A 19,228-nucleotide genomic window follows, 5' to 3' on the forward strand; every position below is an offset into this window, starting at 1 on the left:
ATGACAATGCCATTTATTTGTGACATTTTTTCTTAAACCTGGTTTCCCTGTTGGCTCATGCACACCCCCAGTGCAACTTCATTCAACGCTTGATAGGACCAGAAATCTTTCTAAAAGCCCTTGCCCCCATATGACTTTCTTCCCTGTGCTTTGCTGAGAAAAAACACAGCCACACAGCAGCAAATGATGAGAAATGAGTTTTTATTTGATAATTTTTTTTAAGGCATTGTCTGCTGAGGGCCTTAGAGAAGTCATTGGGACATATCTACTACCAAAACGTCATGAATGACTGTCTTAGTACCTCAACAAAACAAACAAGCAAATTGCAGGTGCTTTTCAGGGAAAATGAATAAATAAATTAGGGGTAGGATGTGGGGTTTCTCCCTCTTGGGGCTTTGGAGGCCTTCCCAGCTGTTTGTCCCTTTCTCTCCTTTCTCTGTTTCCTTAGACTGGGGCCTTTAAGAATGCACCATTTCCTGGAATTCTAGAATAGAAGAGGTGACAACAGGGTCAGTGAAGATGACACTGTGCTTTAAAGACATGCTGTGGCCAATGAGAGTTTTGAAGAGGGAGGAAAGGAAAAGAAGCAAATCCCCAACCCCCTTCCAGAAGGCACAAAAGAAAGAAAAAAATGTGGTTGTCAAGGATGCAAGCCAGGGTAGACTATAGCCTTCCATCTTTCTGCATCATCTGTCTAACCTGACAAACCTCTTCAGCTGTGCATTCAAGCCCCTTGCATTAGAACTCGTCAGCCCAAGGATTTCTCTTTGACAAGAAATGAATTCATTATAATTGCCTCTCACAATCTATGAACACTGAACTTTTTTGTTTGGTTAATTTAAGACAGAAATGGGAGCTTTTCTTCCTCTGTTCTATAGCTACCTACTTATTGCATTTTTAGGAAACATTTCTTAGGGTGGGGCTTTGACCTAATCTTTGAGCCCTAGTCCTAGCCCCCAGTGTTTGTTTTACTAAAACAAACAAACAAACAGAAACAATAAGGTGTGAATGCTACGGAGAGAAGTTGAAAACTGCAGTGTTTTGACTTTGGTAAGCTTTGCACTGTTGGAAGCCTTTCGTGGTTATGTTTAAATAAATCTATCCTGTCTTACCTAAACTATTCCTCTGCGCTATCTGTAAAAGCTGTACTAACTCCTTTGGTATAATTTTGAAGAGATTTTTAAAATAAGGAATTAAAGTAGAAGGTTTTAATTTCAAGTTGCACCACCTTAAGGACCACATGAAAATTCTCCTGAGTTGGCATGCATGGGATAGCTTAAAAATGTACACACAACATGACCAAATCAAGTGAAAATAATCCTACCGCAATGCAGTTATACTTAAATTTGAATATGGGGCTCTGCTAAAAAAAGCCTCCCTACACTTATTTGCCGTCAGACTAATATTGTCCACTTGGTGGACTATCAGCCAATAAAAATTATTTGTTTAAACCCTTGGAAGCTGAGAGACCTTCCTACTCAAGTCAATTGACTCTTTGATATGAGACACGCTTGAGAATGTCAACCGTTCCCTTATTTATATGGGCTCAGTTCCCACTGGTGGGAATTCCTTGCATTATTTGCAAGGCGCAGCAAGGCATCTTCCAAATAATTGGCCAGGGAGGTAGCTAGTCCCCTTGTCAGGTGAAGGACATTTTTGGTTCATAGACAATGGCCAGAGAGATGAGTGTCTATGGCCCATTCCCAGGCATCAGGCCTCCATCTTTACAAACATCCTTTGCATCCTCATTTTAGTTCCATTTTACAGATGAGAAGACTGAGGTTCAGCAAGGTTTAGAAAGGGGACTTAAACCCACATGTGTCTGATTTCACGGCCCAAGCTCCCATGGACGCTCCCTGCCTGGCTGTGTTTTATGCTGGGTACAGGTGCAAGCATACCGTCAGCCCCAATTTTTCCATCGCCATCACTGTCTGCAGCAGCCATCAAGGACTTGGTTTCTGACTCGGTCAGTTCTCTAGCACCACTCTCAAACTTCTGGAGGAAAAACCTACAGGATGATAAAGATGATGGGAATTTTCTGACAGAACCATGCCCTTCTGTGCTTACCCTTCCTCCTTCTTTAAGCAAATCATCTGTTTCCAGCAATCACAGTCATCAGTCAAGGTCTTTCAGCAAGCAAAGGTTTCCCTTCATTGGAGAAACCAACGATGGGCATTTTGTTTTTAAGAGTTCTTCACTTGCACTTGATAAATCCATTTGCCAAAGAAAAACCTTCAAACTAATGAATTTTTGCACCTGCAGCCTCCAGCACCCTGGTTTAGTGCCTGGCATGGATCAGTGTGTGGTCCACTGATTCATGCTCTTCACATTAATAAGATTCTGCTGGATGACCAACATTGAGGCAGGTCATTGAGTAAATAGTGAGCAAACTGGTCTCCACCATCCCTCACCCCACCCAGCATCACCAGGGGTGCCAGGCAGGCTAAAGACAAAGCTTACTTAAGCTCTTCTTCATCCAGGTAGCCGCTCTGGTCATTGTCTATGAACCGGAAAACATCCTTCACCTGACTGGCTGACATCTTGGAGAGGCCTGACGTCTGGAAGAATTTTTGGGGTTCAAAAGTATCTGGATCTGAAGAACAGAGAATGGGTTATTCTGAAGCTTACTGTTGCACAGTCGATATTTGGACCAAGGTGCTGAAAATATAGGTTATTAAAAATACTTTTCATAATATCCCTGAGCTATAGGGATGTGCTAAATTTAAAAAAAAACAAAAAAAAAACAAAGAAGGGCTGTGACCGGTCCAAGATTTTGAGGCAGCCAAAACTGACTAGATGGCTCTGGGATAGCATTTCCTGTTCCCTTTACCCAACTTTCCTGCTCCACTTGATTTCGTCCATCTCCCCTTTTCTCTCTTCCTCTTCTCTTTGCCTTCTTGCCCACTTTACAGGTGGGGTATCCAAGACCACACCATCACTGGTCTAATTGTATACAGTCATTGGATTTAAATAGGCAAAATGACATCTGTGGATTTCTTTTCAGTAAGTTTCTTCTTAGTTGTACAGATTCACATGCTCAGGTCCCATTTCCCAATAACTTTGAGTCATCTAATTCTCTGATTCTATGAATTGTCAGTAAAGCATCTCACTGAAAGCACGAATACGTGAGAAACAGCCCCGCCTGCCTCTTGGTCTCGCCTCCCCCTTTACCTTGGCACTCCTGCAGGGCGGCTGCGATATCGTCAGCACTCAGGACGTCTGTGATGCTCATTTTCCACCTGTTTACGCAGAACAAATGAGAGATGTGGTCAACAAGCATGAGACATGCACCTCCGGGAGGAATACACCCTTCTAGGGCCCACTGAAACTGTATATTTGTCTAGAATGTTTAAAGAGTGGTAAGTACGGAGTTGTATTAAGCAATGGGAATATACAAATAAAAACCTAATACTGAAAATACTCCAGCCCCCTTTGTCTCAGAGCCCTCTCCTGCATACTCTCCAAAAGAGAAATAAAAAAATACAACCTGAAGAACCATTTGATTCTGTTTCCTTATAAGAAAATATCTACCAAATTGATCACTTACATAGTCTCCTGCAAACCATTCAGAAGTAAACCATGTTACAAATACAATTGCATTTTCATATACCAGCCAGAGAAATGCAAACTTGCAAATTCTTCTTGGGAAGAATATAGCTTAGGCTGCTTGCAGACCTTCTGAGGGAAAGATGCTCTCTGGCCTGAAGGATGGGAATCAGAGAAATGAAAAGCCAATCTACCAGAGATCAGAATCTTTCCAGGTGTTGACTCCGTGGGAAAAGAGAAATCTGAGCACAATGTGAACAAGACTAATATGAATGCACTTAGGGAAGAAGAGCCTAGGGTCTGGGAGATTCACCATCCACTCACCTTTTTTGATTTTTCCCCAAGAAGAATCAGAAAAAGAAGTTGAAGAGGCAAAAAAACAGATGTGCTTTTGCTGCTTTACTGACCTACCTTATATAGGATTGAAAAATTGATAACAACCTCTTAGATTTCCTTTTCAAGGATCAAGTGGAGGTAGCTCAAATGTCCTGCCTCAGTAAGTAAACCTTTTTTTTTTTTTTCTAGTTATGTCTCAAGGGAATGTGGGTGGGAACAGCCAATTTTTAAAAACAAACTTCAATAAACCTTAACTAAGGTTTCAGTTCTGCAAATAAACCCTGTTGGTTGAGTGTGGAAAAGATGCTGAAGGCTTGGTAGAGGAGGCACTGGCTGCAAAGAGAAAAAACATATATAGGGGTGCTCTGTAAACTGAAAAGGTCTCCCCAGATGTTAATGGCTGCCACTTGAGATGGGTCTGTTTTAGCCTCTGCACCTGTGGATATGTGAGACTGACCTCAATCCAAAGCTGACAGACTCAAAGGCAGTGTCCCTAGGTGGACACCCGGGACTTGTCTAGCAAAGGAAATGTGACTTTAGGTGATTTTCCTATAAAAGTCTTGACTTTGACATTTCCCATGTATGTCTTAAATTATACATGCTAAAAAGGCCAAAAGGAGGAAAGCAAGGAGCCATTTCCAACCCCAAAGCTAAAATTTGCAGAAATAATATTCTGAGGCCAGTACTTGAAACCTCAAGTTTTTACAGATTCCATTTTGCAATTAGAAACATACAGCGATTTAAGAGTAGACAATTCAGGAGATATAGACTCTTCCCTGGGCTGACATAATCTGGATGCTCATCTTCAATTTGCCCAAAGTATATTGCCCTGGGTGCCCACCCTGAGCCCTTTCCTGATGTCGTCAATGAAAAATTTCTTTGAGAACACTTAAAGCATTTCTTAATTTATCAAACCCCAGGCCAGTGCCATTTCCATCTTGCATGTGTTCTAAACTCCAATTCCTGAAGGAGTGCTTGACCCAGAGTCAGGTGTTCAGTAATTATTTCATGAATGAATAAATGAAAACAGCAAAAAGAACTTGAAAACACTATTACCAACCGACATCAACTGGCCCAGCCCTTAAAGGCAATTTTGGAAAATAAGTCTCAAGAGTTTTGAATTCGGTTTCTGACATTAAGTTGCCATAGAAAATAGCTGAGCCCTTTCTATCCATGGAAGGGCTTATGATTGTCCGTAGAAATAAAGACATTTTTAAAAAGTAAATAAAAAATCTGCCCATTTAAATGAAAATTGCATAAGGATTAAACCAAGACACTTAAATTTTTCATGTCATTTCTCTAAGAGAAAACGAAGATAACAGACTCAATAAACCTGTCGTCTGAATCAAAGAGGCATCCACGATTATAACTTGAATTCCATCATTTGCAATCTGGGGGTCAAAATGTTGGTTCATTATCAGTAATCTTCATTATTTTGGCCCCTAATTCCTCTCCCAGGAAAGAGTAGGAGGAAGATTTGGAACTGGAAGACTAATTTGAAGCCCAGCTCTGTCCTTTACTAGAATATGCTGGGCCTCAGTTTCCCAGAAAACCAACAAATGGGAATAATAGAAAATAGGAAAAATACAAGTTCCTGCTATGTCACCTCCGAACAATTCTTTTAAGGATGAAACGAAATGTTCTGCAAACGCCCAGAGAGGTCTCAGAATTCCCTGTTGAATCCCACTCCTGTCTTGGAATTGCAAGAGGATTTCATCTCCTGTGTCTATTCCATTTGATTGGTAGGGGCTTCCTGGAGTGTTGCATTAAGAACGGTTATGAGGCTTTGTCTAGGAAGAGAGGGAACAGATGCTGGGATCAATTGTTAATGTCTGCAGGGACGAAGCATGGCGTCCTGGGAGCAGGGAACATGACGACCCTGGCTGGGCTATGTATCTGGACCTTGCTTCTGCCAGTGGCCCTGGACACTCAGACCACACTTCTGTTTTGGCCTTTTGATGCTGTCCCCAATTAATCACCTGTTCCAAATCCCCTCTGGGCCTCTTACAAATGCAGACTTCCTGTACCCAGAGCTCACACTGGTCACCTCCTGATAGTGTAGCCCTGTGACTTCTCTTCCAGCCACACTGGCCTGACCCAATTGTCATCACTGCCCATGCCCGATCCTGGCTGCCTTGTTGGAGAAAACCTCTTGAGCTGTGTTCTGAGACTCACTTTCCAGAATGTGTAATGAAGTCATTAAGAGCATAGCTGATCCAATCAACAGCTTTGTTGACTTCTTAAACATCTCTCCATTTCATGTTCTCTCTACTCCCTATTCTCACCACCTTAGCCCAAGCCACCATCATCTTTTTTGGAAAGATCCACATGGCTAGGTTGGAAGGGGTTTACCGGTTAGCCATATGGATCTTTTTAAAACTCAAGCTTATCACTTTCCTTTCCTCTCACCCTCCAAAGCCTGTCATTAGCTGCTGCTTGTTCTCAGACTAAAGACAAAAGTCCTTCACATGGCCTTGAAGCCCCTGCTGACTGGTCCCTGCTGACTTTTCTAGCCTCACACTGTCCTCCCACCAGGCTGCTTTCAATCCCTTGAATTTGTTACCCTCCCTCCAGCCATGTCTTTTGAGTGTGCTGTGTTCTTTGCTTGGCACACTCTTCTCTTTCCTTTCTACTTATTTATCTCAGACTCAGCTTTTACATCTCTGTCCAGGCATCACTTCTTCCAGGGATTTTCCCTGACTCCCTGGACTAGGTCAGGTCCCTACTTGACAGCTGTTGAACCACTGAGCCTTCTCCCTTACAAAAAGAATCACAGCTGTGAGTTTTCACTTATGATTCCTTCAACAATATCTCTTTCCCCGCTAGACAATAGATCCAAGAGGGCAGGTTCAAGGTATGCATTTACTCTTTGCTCACCATGAAATCCCTAGTGCCTGGAACATTCTTTGTCACATTGTTGACATTCAGTAAACACATTGTGGAATGAATGAACTGACTCTGTGCAAACTTGAGCAAGTCTCTTACCTGGATCCTCAATTTCCCTTTTTAAAGTGGATAAAATAATACCACTTACTCTCTAGGGTTGTTGGCAGGTTATCCACTTAAAGCACCTAGCATTAATCCTGCATCTCAGTAAACACACAAGCCATGGTTGTTGTTGTTGCTGTTATTCACCTTACAGCCTTTCTAAATCACAGGGAGTCCAGACAAAACTCATGTATGGTGTTAGAAGGGGACTGTAGTTACCCTTGGGTTGGGAAGGGGGTTGTCATGGGGGTTGATAAAACTTTCTTTTTTTCATCTTTTTAAAATATTTTTATTGTGATAACATTTATATAACATAAAATTTGCCATTTTAACCAGTTTTAAGTGTATAATTCAGTGGCATTAATCATATTCACAGTGTTGTGCTGCTATCACCACCACCTATGACCAAAACTTTTCTAACATCCCAAACAGAAACTCTGACCACATTCCCCCTCCCCACAGGCCCCTGTAACCTCAAATCTACTTTCTGTCTCTATGAATTTGCTTATTTTAGATATTTCATATAAGTGGAATCAGACAATGTTTGTATGTGTGAAGTGTTTTCAAGGTTCATCTATTTTGGCATATGTATCAGAACTCCAGTTCTTTTTATGGCTGAATGCTGGTATTGTATTTCTTGATCTGCTTGCTGGTTACATGGGTGTGTTTACTTTATGAAAATTTATCAAGCACTTTTCTGTGAGTGAGTTTGACTTTAATAGAAAGTTTACTTAAAAAAAAAAGTTGCCCCCCTTCAGGATGAGCAGAGAAGGAGAGGCCGTCCTGCCCTATGACTTTGGCCTGGATATGTGGTGGGTGGTTGTGGTGGGATCAGGCATTGGCCAGTGACAACCTGTCCTGTCCTCCAGTCCTGAATGACACCTGGGGCAGGACGTCCATCAGGCAAGACCCCATGCACTTAGTTGGAGTGCTTCTTGTGTGCATAGTAGGGCCGTGAATAGAGACACTGAACTGGCCCCATTCGGCAGCCACATCCTTAGCTCAGGGAGACTGCCTTGCAGTCCAGAAAGAGAACATTTGTAGGGGCTTGGAGGCGTGGACCCCAGAAAAACATGTTCTTAGACTTAATCCATTCCTGTGGGTGTGAACCCTTATAAATAGGACCTTTTGATGAGGTTACTTCAGTTATGGTGTGGCCCAACTGAATCAGAATGGGTCTTAACCCTATTAGTGAAGACCTTATAGAGAAGGTCACACAGAGAGAGAAAGCTGCAGGGAGCAGCCAGAAGGTGGAAGTCAACAGAACCCAAAAGAGAAAGGAGAAGATGCCTCCAAGTGCATTGCCATGTGACGGAAAAGCCAAGGACCAAGGATTGTGGGCAGCCAGCTCCAGAATGCCACAGTCTTCTGGGAAAAAAGCATTGCTTTGCTGATGCCTCAGTTTTGGACTTCTTCTAGCCTCAAAACCATAAGCCAATAAATTCCTGTTGTTAAGCCAACCTATTGCATGGTATTTTGTTTTAGCAGCCAAGAAACTAAAACAATGTTGTTGTGGCCCTGTCACAGAAAATAGGCCTTGCTGTCCACCTCGGCAATCTCAAAACTCTATTTTATCTGCAAAGCACTGACCACAATCTGAAATAGTTGGTTGACTGACTTATTTGCTTGCTTGATTATTATCTGTCTCCTCCCCACAATGTAAGCTCCTGGAAAATCAGCACCATGTGGGTCCCATCCAACCCTTAGTCCCAGCTCCTGCCATTTAATCACACAAGGCTCCTGCAGTGGAGATGACAGGGCCTAACCACATCCGGGAGCTAAGAACTGCGTGCAGAGTGGTTGCGCTAGGAGTCTGAAGTCTCATTTGGACAATAGCCAGGATGGTGAAAACCATCCCCTGTGCTTTGCCAATCGCCACCCATTCCGAGAGTCCATGCTTAGCATGGGATTTCTGAATCAGGCAACTTCCTCAACGCTGTCCGAAAAGAGAGAGGCTATTGTGGGAGACAAATTTCAAACTACAAACGAAACCCTCATGTCTTAGAGGGCTGCAACAAATTATTGGAGAAAGTCAAAAGCTGAGATTCTTAAATGTCAACAGTGAAACAGCAAGACCCACAGGAAATCCACTCCTGACAGGGTACAAAATCTAAAAAAACGAATCTGAATTTCAGCATCTTGCTGATGTTTCTGTAGAGTGATACAGGGGAAAATCTAGAGTTACTGGGTATGTTTACTTATAAATGAGATGCTTCTTGAGGAGGATTTCCTTTCTCACTCAAGATACTCAGAAATAATTTGTTATATAAGTTTACCTGTGGGAGCTTAGGAACAGCTCCTTAATGAGGCAAAGTTCTGCTGTTTACTGACAAAAACCATGAACTGTCTTAGGCTTGAATGAGAAGAAAGCTTACAGTTTTAAGAACTAAACGAACAAGTAACAAAGATATGGTAGACCCCCAAAAGCATACAGCCCACGTCTGTAAGGGCCAGCCTCCCCTGGGTTTGCTGTTTTTAGTAAACATCGGACAGGATGTGTCCCTCATGACCTCCTCTGGGAATGGCAATGAGGTAAGGCTCATCATCATGACCAGCTACAGAATCTGTTGGGCACAGTGCAAAATGAAAATTCCAGTCTCCTTTTTAAAAAATTAGTAAGCACTCTGAGACAATGAAAGCAGAATATTAAACCAAGCATGGGGCCCTTCTCAGCAGAGCCAGCCCCGGTCATGACTTAAGTGTGTACAACATTGTCTAGTTTACTAATATTATGTCATTATGTCATCTAATCGTAGCAACAACTCTATGAAATATTACTATCCTGATGAGGAAAAGTGAGGTTAAAAGATACTCCAGATCAAATAGCTATTTCAGTGGCAGGGCCAGAACTCATCTTAGAATTTTCCTCAGTGCCAATTAACAAGATTCCCAAGATACTCAGGCTCCTGGATTTCTGCAGCCTGTAGGAATTTGCCTCCAAGCCACTGGACCAGGAACCACAGCCTCCCGGCCTGGGCTAATCAGCACCAGAATCTGCCCCCCACACACCCCTGAGCTGGGGAAAGCTCCGAGTGTGCTGTCCTGAAGCAGCCCGTCAAGCTAGGGTGCAAGTAGCTGTTTGGAAAGCGGCTGGTAGTGAGGCAGGTATGCACCCACTCCCCTTAATAATTCATTTTAGAACCAGGGTTTCGCCATTCTAGACCTCCTTCCTGCGGGAGAGTTTCTAAGGGTGAGACAGGACACCAGTTTTTGACATACGCTGACATTAGGGTCACTTGACTTAAGCAGAACAGGTGTCTCGATGACCATGTTCATCTTGTACCATCCAGGCACCAAGACGGCACCTGGCCTGGCTGGAGCACATTCAGTCGATGACGAAATAAGCTACGATTAGACGACATAGTGACATAATATTGGTAAACTAGACAATGTTGTAGGTAGTATTTCTGTGTGTGTATATGGGGGGATGGAAGTGAAATAATTTTGAAAATATTATTGAAAACGTAATACCTTCTCATTATAGAAAATACAGATAAGCAAAAGAAAAAGAAGAGAAAAAATCAAATGTAACCCACCACCAAAGATAACTGGTGTTAACATTTCAGTGTCTAGCTTTTCAGACATATTTATTTTAAAAGAAAAGATATTTTAAAAAGTCAGTTGGGGCCATAATCTTAGTAGACTGCTTTTTTACTTACTATATTGTGAACATTTTCCCGTCAATAAATATAAATCTGTATTCCATGATTTTTAATGACTATACGTAATTCTCTTGTTTGGGGTGGGGCTGTAATTCATATAATCAATTCCCTGTTGTTGGACAGCTAGGTTATTTTCATATCTTTACTATTTCAAAGAGCACTGTGATGAACATCTCTGTAGCCAGATCTTTGGGCTGATCCTTAATTATTATTCCTTCAGGATACATATGTTCCCAGAAGTTTATTTATTTAATTCCCAGAAATATCTTTTAATATTCATCCATACAACCAATATTTATTGAGTATCTTCTACATGTCAGATACCATGCTAGATGCTGAAGCTAAAAATAATGAGCAGTCAACTGGTTTCATCTGACATCACATTCAGTGGTTGGTATGGTACTCAGAATTTCCAGGATCGGCCCACAAATTCCACCCCCTAATTCCTCCCCCCCCCCAAAAAAAAGAGCAAAAAATACAACCACACTAATGAATGCATTCTTACAACATGAAAAATTATTTGCAGGCCATGTTAAGGATTTAGGTCTTAATCCTAAAAACAAAGGGGATCCATTGACAGGTTCTAAGGAGAGGAGGAACTCAATTAAATTTGCATTTTCCAAAGGGCCCTCTGGCTGCTGCATGGAAAAAGATTGGCAAGGGCCAGAGTGGATGCTGGGAGACCCTTGAGAACATTCTCATTCTTGTCCAGGGGATGGCTAAAACTTGGACTAGGAGGTGGTAGTAGGGATGAAGAGGAGCGGGTGGATTGGGGAGCAATTTAGAAGGTTCAGTGGACAGAATTTGGTGATGGCTTGGGGGAGCGAGGGAGGAGGGCCCCTGGAGGGCTGGTGGCGTCTTTCGCAGGAAGATGGCCCAGCGTGTAGGGGTTGAGTTTGAAGTCCTTTTGAAACATTCCACTGGAGGTATCTGGCCAGGCAGTTGCTGGTGCCCACTGGAGTTCAGAGCAGAGGCGTGGGCAGGAAATGCAAATCTGTGAGTCATTCTGGAATAGCCATGGGGATGGCTTAGATGGCCTGGGACAGAGGGTGGGTGATCTGAGAAATGGGGACATAACTGAAAGAATCTTGAGGTCCTCTGGGGTAGCGGAGGACAGGCCCACACAAAAGACAGAGAAGAGCTGTCAGGAAGGCAGAAGAACACTCGGAGAGCTCTGTGTCGTAGCAGCAGGGAGGACCTGTCGCAACCACAAACAGACGTTTATTGAGGAACACACGTGCCTTCTGTCACCTGAGAGCCAGTGCAGACTGTAACCAAAGGTCCACTCTCATGGCTGACACTGCTTAGGCCCCAGGGAAGTGCTTCTTTATACCTCTTGCTCTGTGTCCGCCAAGCAAAAGATGACTGTGTCTGCTTCCAGGAAGATTTGTAGGTTGTGCCATTCCTGACTTCATAGACAGATGTGGATGAGGAGCAGATGTGAGTGATGGCAACCTTAAGAAAGAAAAAAAGAAAAATTAATTAAGTTGTCAAATCCTTTCTAATTTAGATATATTGAATGCAATATATTCTTGTATGATGAAGTGCTGTTTCCCAGTAGCACTGTTTCCATTTTTCCCCTTCTCTTGGTGTTTTAATTTGTGGTTTAGAGTTACTCCCAAATTACCATGGTATTTACAACAATTTGTTGCGTATGGTGGCTTAGGAAAAATTTGCAATATTAAACAACTCATATTATTCTTAATTTGTACATATGTAAGTCTAGATGATAACACAGGAGAAGCATGATATTGTTTACATTGGCAACTAATTCGACATTGAATACTAGAATTATGAATAGTTTTATAAAAATGTATTAAGATTTAGTAAGATTCAAATAAAATTTTAAAGCATTAAGTAAACACTTCTGAGTTTTTATTTAGATAATTTTGATCTAAATTTTTGGTACTCATTAACTATAATTTACATTTTACCTTTTAATTCTAATAGCTAATTTAGAATATCTTAGAAGAAAATAATTTTGTGAAGTCATAAAAATAATTTTGATTTAAAAATGTTTACCTCTAATTTTTGATGAAATATGGTCAAGTTTTGTGTATTTTGAATACCACTGCATTTATTTTTTAGCCCTTAGATCATTATGGTCAGTAGAACATTAATTATTTGAAAAGCTTTTTTATAACATTTCACAATAAATAGCTGTGCTAAAAAGGAGCCAAGAAAAATAGTTAACTTGGCAGATTTTATGTTATATATATTTTACCACTTTAAAAAATTTTTTAAAGAAGGCAAGAAAAATAAATTCCATGAACTAAAAACATAATAATTTATTAATTATGTATACCTTTGTTTTATTACTCAAACATTACACATGTGAAATAGTTAAGTCCAGCTGTCTTTGCTGTTTTGCCCATTTCACTCATGAAGAAAGCCGTAGCATGTGCTAAGTACTTGTGTGATCAGCACCGAGTACCGCACTCCTCACATTACTGAAAGTCACATACTGATACTCCCATTTTACAGATGAGGAAACTGAGCTGAATTTTAGAGGTTGGATGGCCAGAATGTGCCAGCACTGAGATCGTACTGAAATCTTTCTGGCGCTCTCTGCATTACCTGCAATGATCGCTAATTTTCTAAGACCCAGAGAGCACAACCAGTGAGATGAAATCGATACCAAGGGCCTATCCTGGCCCCAGTCAGTGGAGAGGCTGATACGAGAATGATTAAAGAATTCTGCGAAGATCAGCCATCTCCTCTGCCCAAAATATATCAAAAAACAAGCAAACAAAGACAAAATTAAAAAGCAATTGCTTTTTGTTGTTATGAGAAAGTATTTGTCAAGGTTGGAGGATAGGAATTGACATATTTCATTTAACAATTCATTGGCTTCATATATTGCCTTAGTCTTCTAGGACCCCGTAACAAAGCACCACAAACTGGCAGGCTTAAAACCACAGAAATTTATTCTCTCAAGTTAGGGAGGCCGGGAGTTGGAAACCAAGGTGTCGGCAGGACTGCGCTCCTTCTAGAGCCAGCGGGGAGAATACACCCTTTCTTGCCCCTTCCAGCTTCTGGTGGTGCCAGCTGTCCTTGGTGCTCTTTGGCTGGCAGCTGCAGCACTGCAGTCTCTGACTCTGTGTTCACATGGTCCTCTCCCCTGTGTCTCTTTGTCGCTGTCCCCAAATTTCCCTTTTCTTATAAGGACATCAATCATACTGGATTAAGACCCACCCTAATCCAGTTTGGTCTCAACTAAGCACATCTTCAAAAATCCTATTTCCAAATAAAGTCACATTCAGGGGAGCAGGGGTTAGGACTTCACCATGTCTTTTGGGGGGACACAGTTCAACCCATAACACTCCTAGTTTAGACATAATGGTGCGTGGGCCTGTGTGCTCTCACCTTGGGCTAGAAAATGTCAGGGAGTTGCAAGGAGTGAGAGTGTATCTAGAAGGAAGGACTGGGCAGCAGTGTTGTCCGCCAGGATTAGCAGGTGAAAGTGAAGGGTGTGAGAGCTGTTTGGGGTGGTGCAGAAGACAGGTGGAAGCAGGTGGGGGCAGGGAGTGAAGGTGAGGAAACATCATGGAGATGATGGGCCAAGCGGCTGGCAGGGAGATTGCAGTGGGTAGCAGGAGGGGGTGCAGTGTCGAAGGAAATCATAGGTATGAGCTGCCAATGGCCTTGAAGAAAGTGCAGGTTTATGAGAGGGTCTAAGAGGCCCTAGCGCCCCACTTGTGGGGGACATTTATGATTCTTGGGTTTTAGTTACTTGTTTCTGACCCCCTCTAGCTTTCTGTTAGCTCTGGACTCAGAATTCTAATGGCCCAACATTCAGCCCAGCTGGTTGGAACTTAGGGCTCAGTAGCTCCTGGCTTGAGTAATGGATCACCTGGTCACCCCATATCAGTTATGGGGCTTCAAGCTCACCCTCTGGAGCCTTCTCATGGAGGAAATATGTCCTGACACTCAAAGGAAACAGTAGGCCACAGCATTGCTGACCCAAATGCTGTAAGAGAGACAACTCCTTCTCCCTGCAATTTCTTTTAAAGCCTTAAAATCACCCAAGAGCCTCCAGGATTTATGATTTATGCATTCTCTCTCTCTTTCTCTCTCTCAGATTTGCTCTAAATTATTCAATGGAATTGATGGCAAAAGCTGAGTGGTTTGTTAGCGCATACACCTTTGACTGGCTGTGTCTTCTTGGACTTGGTGGAGCGTTGTAGGAGGAAGAAAAGGCTGAGGGCTGAAATAGGGATGTGAGTGAAACTCTCAAATCTTCTCAGCACCTTCTGAATTCACGGGCCAGCACTCTCGTCTCTAATGGAGTGACTTCGCTGGCAGCCTTGTGATCTGAGGGGCTCTGTGATGTAAGCTTGTTTTATATTTATTGTTTCCACACCAGTAATATTTGTTTAGTTAATTAGCCAATCAATTTATTAATTAATGACTTTTATTCCCAGTGCCAGGCACATAACAGGCATCCCACAAAAATTACTGAATAAATGAATAAGAAAACTGATGTTGTAAGAGATTATGTGAATTCCCCAAGGTCAGATAGGTCGGAAAAGTCAGAGTGGGACCTGGTTCCCACATCTCCTGGTCTTCTGTGTGTGCAGGGTCATGTCTAGATATGAACGTGAGGGACTCCTCAGACCGTACAACAATGTCCTAGACTTGGACCTGGCTCTGACATCTGAGGTATCCGCAACTTTTCGTTGACAATGACCCTTCCTTGAAGTTTGTCTTACTAGATGGTTATCCCAGGACTTGGATTCTCTGGGAATGTCAGCCCAATGCAGAGTTCCCCAGAGCACCCACATCCCAGGGAAAAGCCGACAGATAAGAGCAGGGTGCTCTGTAGCAAGATATGTAGCCCTTTGTCTTTATGTTGAGTTTAACTGCCATTTCTCCTTAATTAACTCACTTAAGTCTCTATTAGATGCTACTTCCAGCCCATCTGTAAGTTGAGACTCAGATGCTCACATTTCTCATTCATGAAAAAATCAGCTCCCAAAGCATCTTGTCTCTTTTCTCCTATAGCATTTTTATACATGCCTGAGAAATTTTGGACTCGCCACAAATTTTTTTGCCCTGGGTCAGAAATCAATAAATTGATAAAATAAACCACAGCGTTGGCCAGAGAGCAAAGTCTCCAAGGACAGGTTTTCAGGGAAACAGGTTCAAGAACTTCTTAGCAAGAAGTCCTTGCATGTGGGAGCCTTATAGGCAGTTCACCCACTGCTGATGCTGAATGTGCAGGCCCGCATGGTTGTTGTTTTTAATAGGCTTGGAGGGAAGATAAGTCTTGGGATTCTTCAGTGGAGGAAGTGGAGACCTGGCAGTTGCATGCTTCCTCTTAGGGTCTTTTGCTGAACCCAAATAATCAGGTCAGTATTTTTAGTTTTGAGTGCATTGCTCCAAGCCACTTGCCAGTCCCCAAGCTTCCCACTTCTTTTGAAACCATATTCATCAGTGTTTGCTTGTTCACTAACTGGTAAGAGTCTGGAGTGCTCATTCCAAAGTTGAGAATTAAGAAGGGTAGGAAGACTGAGTTTAGACCATGCACATTTGTGGGCACCAGGGGCAGCCAGACAGGGGTGCCTACAGGGATGAACTTGAGTCTCCCGGGTCACTTTTAGATTTGCTTCCTGCTGGTGCCTACCAGCCAAAGCTGCTGAACTAAATGTCCTCACGGATTTGTTTTCAATTCATAGATGGGGCTGAGCATTCCCAAGTTTAAAAGATGGTATTTTCAGCGTTGGCATGAGACAGATGATATTCAGTCTTTCAACATATATTTATTAAGCACCTATTTATTGAGCCAGCACTGCTCTAAGCAAATCCATTTTACACCAGGAAACAAAACAGACCAAGATCCCTGCCCCTGTGGGGGGCTTGCATTCCAGTGGGTCAGCAAAGGGGAGACATGTAATGAATGAACAATCAACATGGCAATTAGGATAATTACATCACATTATAGAAGGTGGAACTGCTATAGAAAACAAGGAAAAGTCAAGGAGGGTATGGGAGGATCAGGTGTGCTGGGAGTGGAAGGGAAGGGTTTGGTATGGAATAGGAGGGTCAGCATGGGCTGACCCTGAGTGTGGGCCTTTGGGCACAGACTGTAAGGACATGAGGAAGTGAGCCAAATGGGGAGCAGGGGTCACAGCATTCCGGGCAGGAAAAAACATGTAGAGGAAATACTCTAGAACTGGTACTTTGGGAAAGCACAAAGACCAGCGTGGCTGAAGCAGCATGAACAAGGCAAAGGGCAGGAGACGATGAGTCCAGGGAGGTGATGGGCTGAGAGCACGCAGGGTCTTGAGGACCAGCAGTCTTCTGACTTTTACCACGAAGAAGTGGAGAGCCACAGAAGAGCAGAAGAATGACATGATCTATCTTGGGTTTTAACGGAATCATTGTGGCTACTGTGCACAGAACAGACCTGCCTCAGGGGCCGGCGCCAAAATGCTGGTGAGAGACGATGGATGCTGAGGCCAGGGTGGCGGCAGACAGGGATGGTGGGAGTGGCAGCATTCTGGTTACATTTGGAGGTAGAGTCAACAGGATTTCCTTATAGATTGGGTGTGGGGTGGAGGAGAAGAAGGAACCAAGAATGACTCCAAGAATTTGGGACTGAACAGCCACGGTGGTGGAGATGCCATCAGCAGAGATGGGAAAGCCACAGGTGGAGCAAGTTGGGCAGAGGGCAAGGACCATTAATTTAGGTTAGGACAAATTGATTTTGAGATATCTCCTCTACCTCCCAGTAGAGGTGTTGAGTGAGCAGTTGGGGGAAGTATGAATCTGGAGTTCAGGAGAGAGAGCTGGCCTAGAGATACAGATTTGGAAGCCGTGGGCATAGGCTTCAAATCTGAGATGTAAGATAGATCATTTTTATTTTATTATTTTATTTTATTTTATTTATTTATTTTATTTTATTTTTAAAAAATTCACCAGTTAAAGAATGATGCATCTGGACTATTATTCAGCCATTAGAAAGAATGACGTTATGAGACATGCTGCAACATGGAAGAACCCTGAAAACATTATGTTCAGTGAAATAAGTGAGGCACATAAGTGTGAATATGGTATGATACCACTTATAAGAGACGACTAGAAATAGCAAATGTGCAGAGATAGGGAGAAGGGGAAAGGGAGACTATCTGTAAAAAAAAAAAAAGAAAGGAAAAGAGTATCAATGATTGTAAAATTTGTCCCAGTTTAAGAGATGTTCATACGTGAAAACTGATAAAATAGGGATACAGAATTTAAAGCTCTGTGACTGGATGGGAAAACCAAGGGAGTGTGTGTGGATAAAGAGGAGAGGGTGTGGAAACTTAGCACGAGGGAAAAATCAACTAAGGAGTTTGAGAAAAAAGGCCTGGGATGCAAAAGTGAACAGAAGTGTGGGGTCACAGGAACCCAGTGAAGAAAGTGAGAGAAAAGGATCGAAGTCTGATGGCCAAGGAAGCTGAAAAGTTATAAACATATTTGTCACTGGATCTTGATAAGAACAGTTTATGGGGAGTGCTGGGAGAGCTTGACTGCAGTGGACAATAAGAAAGATTAGAAGAGGAACTGGCAGCCACGAGTCAACAACTTTTTCAAGTTTTTCTGCAAAGAAATGCAGAGAAAAAAGGTGATAGCTGGTTAGTCAAGATAATTTTTTAACAACTATATTGAGGTATAAATGACATACAATAAATTGTACATTTAGTATTAAAGTTCATAATTTCATAAGCATTGACATATGTATGTACCTGTGTATAATCACTTCAATCAAGATAGCTGAACATATTCACCAGGCCCAAGAGTTTCCTAGTGCCCTTTGTAATCCCCCCCTCCCACCACTCCCCATCTGACTCACCTAATGCCTGGTTCCCAGGCAACCACTGCGTTCTATCACTACAGATTCGATTGCATTTACTACAATTTTAGGTAAATGGAATCATACAGTATGTAATCTTTTAAAATCTGGCTTCTTTTACTCGGCATAAGTATTTTCAGAGTCATCCATGTTTTCTTGTGTATCAATAGTTCATTCTTTTTATGGCTGAGTAGTATTCCATTGGATGAATATATCACAGTTTTGGGTTTTTTTTTTTTTATTCTTTCACCCGTTGATGGACATTTAGGTTGTTTCAAGTTTTGTGCTTAAAAATGAAGCTGCTATGAACATTTGTGCCCAAGCCTTTATTTGGCCACACTCTTTCATTTCTCTTGGGTAAATGCCTGGAGCGGAATGACTAGGTCATATAGAAGGTGTATGCCTGACACTTTAAAACAATGCCAACCTGTTTTCCAAAGAAAACTAAATTCAGGAAGTAAAACCCATTGACAGGAAACCTAAGAGCCCAAGCAAACTGCAGCACTTGGGCTACACATTTCCTGTTTGCTTAGAGAAAGTGAGTTTCACAGCGAAGGAGATTCCAGTTCCTCCATGTCCTCTCCACCACTTGGGCGAGTGTTTTAATTTAGACTTTTAATTTAGACATTTCAGTTCGTGTGTAGTGGTATCTCATCATGGTTTTCATTCGTATTTCTCTAATGACTAATGATGTTAAGCATCTTTTCATGTATTTATTGCCCATCCATATTGAGAATTATTTTTAAAGATAGGGTAAAATAACAGCATGTTTCTATGCTGACAAGAAAGATCTAATAGTGAGTGAAAAATTGATGTTGAGGGTTGGTGGGTAGAAGAAGAGGAGTGATGTCTTTGAGTGGGG

At 42.2% G+C, this 19,228-nt stretch overlaps 1 protein-coding gene across 1 annotated transcript; it reads right to left on the bottom strand.

Moving 5' to 3' along the window:
* Positions 1-381: 381 nt before the first annotated feature.
* On the bottom strand, positions 382-4,000 carry LOC119517674 (oncomodulin). The gene is made up of 5 exons (XM_037814582.1): positions 3,871-4,000; positions 3,172-3,239; positions 2,461-2,593; positions 1,899-2,008; positions 382-484 (listed from the first exon to the last, which is right to left on the bottom strand). The coding sequence occupies exons 2-5, from the start codon at positions 3,230-3,232 to the stop codon at positions 459-461; spliced, it is 330 nt and encodes a 109-aa protein (XP_037670510.1). The 5' UTR covers positions 3,233-3,239; positions 3,871-4,000; the 3' UTR covers positions 382-458.
* Between the last annotated feature and the right edge of the window lie 15,228 nt (positions 4,001-19,228).

Source organism: Choloepus didactylus, chromosome 21 (genome assembly GCF_015220235.1).
Source record: "Choloepus didactylus isolate mChoDid1 chromosome 21, mChoDid1.pri, whole genome shotgun sequence".
Lineage (NCBI taxonomy): Eukaryota > Metazoa > Chordata > Mammalia > Pilosa > Megalonychidae > Choloepus > Choloepus didactylus.

What these genes read in the sequence shown, in the direction of transcription:
- LOC119517674 (XM_037814582.1), bottom strand. Translation starts at nt 3,232, where the DNA reads ATGAGCATCACAGACGTCCTGAGTGCTGACGATATCGCAGCCGCCCTG. An exon ending in CGCCCTGCAGGAGTGCCAAG is followed by an intron (nt 2,594 to 3,171) that starts GTAAAGGGGGAG and finishes TCTGTTCTTCAG; the next exon opens with ATCCAGATACTTTTGAACCC. An exon ending in TGGAAAAATTGGGGCTGACG is followed by an intron (nt 485 to 1,898) that starts GTATGCTTGCAC and finishes CTTCTATTCTAG; the next exon opens with AATTCCAGGAAATGGTGCAT.